General features: G+C 38.8%; 1 protein-coding gene across 1 annotated transcript in view; it reads right to left on the bottom strand.

Moving 5' to 3' along the window:
- LOC100169018 (DEP domain-containing protein DDB_G0279099) overlaps positions 1–2,063 on the bottom strand; it is a 21,939-nt gene continuing 19,876 nt past the window's right edge. Inside the window, exon 6 of the mRNA XM_001946035.5 lies at positions 1–2,063. Coding sequence (XP_001946070.2) covers positions 1,007–2,063 — 1,057 coding nt within the window. The 3' untranslated portion in view covers positions 1–1,006.

Genomic DNA, 2,063 nt, shown 5'->3' on the forward strand with positions numbered 1-2,063 from the left:
TTCATACAAAAATCAAATGTATTTATCATTTTAAATATTAATTAACAATAGGTGATAAATCTAATCTTTACAATGACATTATACACAAATTATGTATTAATGTATTATTATAGATAATTTTTAACTTTGTTCTTATATAAAACAGATACATATTTTTAATTTAATTTTAATACCACTTAAATATAGATTTTGACAGATGTTGCAATAAGTGGTTAATTATGAATAATAATACAAATTAAAAGAGTTTTTCAGGTCCTGCTGCTGCATGACGAATTTTTTTGTTTATCTTAAGTATAAAATATATATTTAATGCATTATTATTTTTAAATATATTTTTTTGTATATTTTATTTTTTTTTTTCTACGCCGATTTAAAGTTTAATTTATTTTTTGTCCACAGATGGCTAAGTGAAATACAATAAAAAAAAGTATTTCGTTTAAATCCAATAATATAAGTTAACAGTCATTTAAAAAATAAAAAAATATATATTCTGATTTTCGAAAAAAATAAACAATAAAAAATTAACCATTTTTCGTGCACTGCCAATTTAACCAACAGATGTGTATATCTTTCGACTGGGGATAACTGAACATGGCGAATGGTGAACCATCCGATACTATACAGTCGTATACCTACCGGAACCTGTTAAATAGCTACTAGAATTGACACCTGTATGGCTGTATGATTGCCAGTAGCTCGAGGCGTTCTTGCGAGGCTATATGGGACAAATACTTTTGAGGGACTATTACTGGGATTCTTAGAAGTTGTTCGGGAGAACTTCCCATGTGGGCTCGAAACCTACGTTTGACCCTCGTGTCGTTGTCGAACTGATTGGCACTGAAGAATTTGCTTCGCGTGGCCGAAGAATATAATATACCATTATAACGTATTTTCGTATTAAATTTTATGTTATATACTTTAGACGTAAACCTACGATTTATTTACAAAAAACTTACACGTTAAAGGCTTTTGAAAGTTGTGGGGGGGGGCGTATTTTAGTGTTAAATTAAAAATTTTTTGTATTGTGAATTCTGGAAAAGTCTTCGGGCACCACGTCGGTGTAATCGTTATGGTTGCTGTCGTCGTAGTACGCATAATCATATGACGAGTCCTTGTCTTTAGTGACAGCCTTTTTGGCACTGCCACTCGGACCGGCGCTCACGAAAGCCTTGGTAGAACTTGCAGTGACGAACTGCGTCGTGGAGGAGGGCTGTTGCGTAGTGAAAGGCCTTGGCTTTTGCGTGGTTGGCGCAGGTACGACGACGGTGGACTTAGCCACTCCACCGTCCACTTTGTTGAAACTAAACCCAACCGACAGCGTGGCGTTTATCGACTTAGGTCTCGGCTGGATAAGTGCGTTGAGTTCGCTCGGCCTCAGGTTTGTGCTAGGCGCCGTCTTCAGCGTCTCGCCCGCCTCTTCGTTCGTGCTCTGGTGGTAGCTGTTGTAAGGGTCAAATTTTGCTTTGAAGTCTTTGGAGAAGTGCTCGGTGGTAGACTGGAACAGTGATTGCTGGGATGACTGTTGAAACGAGTTGCCCGCGTTGTTTGGTGTTGACGACTGGAATACATTTGTGGACTGTTGATATGCGATCGGTGACGACGGCTGATACGAGTTATACTTTTGCGTCGTGGGAGTCACGGTTTGGAAATTGTTAGCTGGTTGGAATGTGTTGGATTGCTGGAAATTGTTAGCTAGTTGGAATGTGTTTGGTGGTTGGAAAGTGTTGGCTTGCTGGAAATTGTTTGCTTGCTGGAAATTGTTTGCTTGCTGGAAATTGTTGGATTGTTGGAAATTGTTAGCTTGCTGAAAATTGTTTACAGGCTGAAAAGTATTTCCTGGCTGGAAAGTGTTGCTACCCTGTTGCTGGAAGGTGTTCGGTGTTGGGTTCTGAATGTACTTTTGTGTCGTTGTAAAGATTTTGTCGGACTGGAAGTTTGCCGGGTTTAAGTTTTGCGTAGTCGTTGGGTAAGTGGTTTTGTCCGACTGGAAGCCTTGATTGTAGTTGATGGCGTTTTGCTGGAAATTCTGAGCCTGGTCGTTCGCCGGACGGAACGCGTTGTTC

This window comes from Acyrthosiphon pisum, chromosome A2, assembly GCF_005508785.2.
Source record: "Acyrthosiphon pisum isolate AL4f chromosome A2, pea_aphid_22Mar2018_4r6ur, whole genome shotgun sequence".
Classification (NCBI taxonomy): Eukaryota; Metazoa; Arthropoda; class Insecta; order Hemiptera; family Aphididae; genus Acyrthosiphon; species Acyrthosiphon pisum.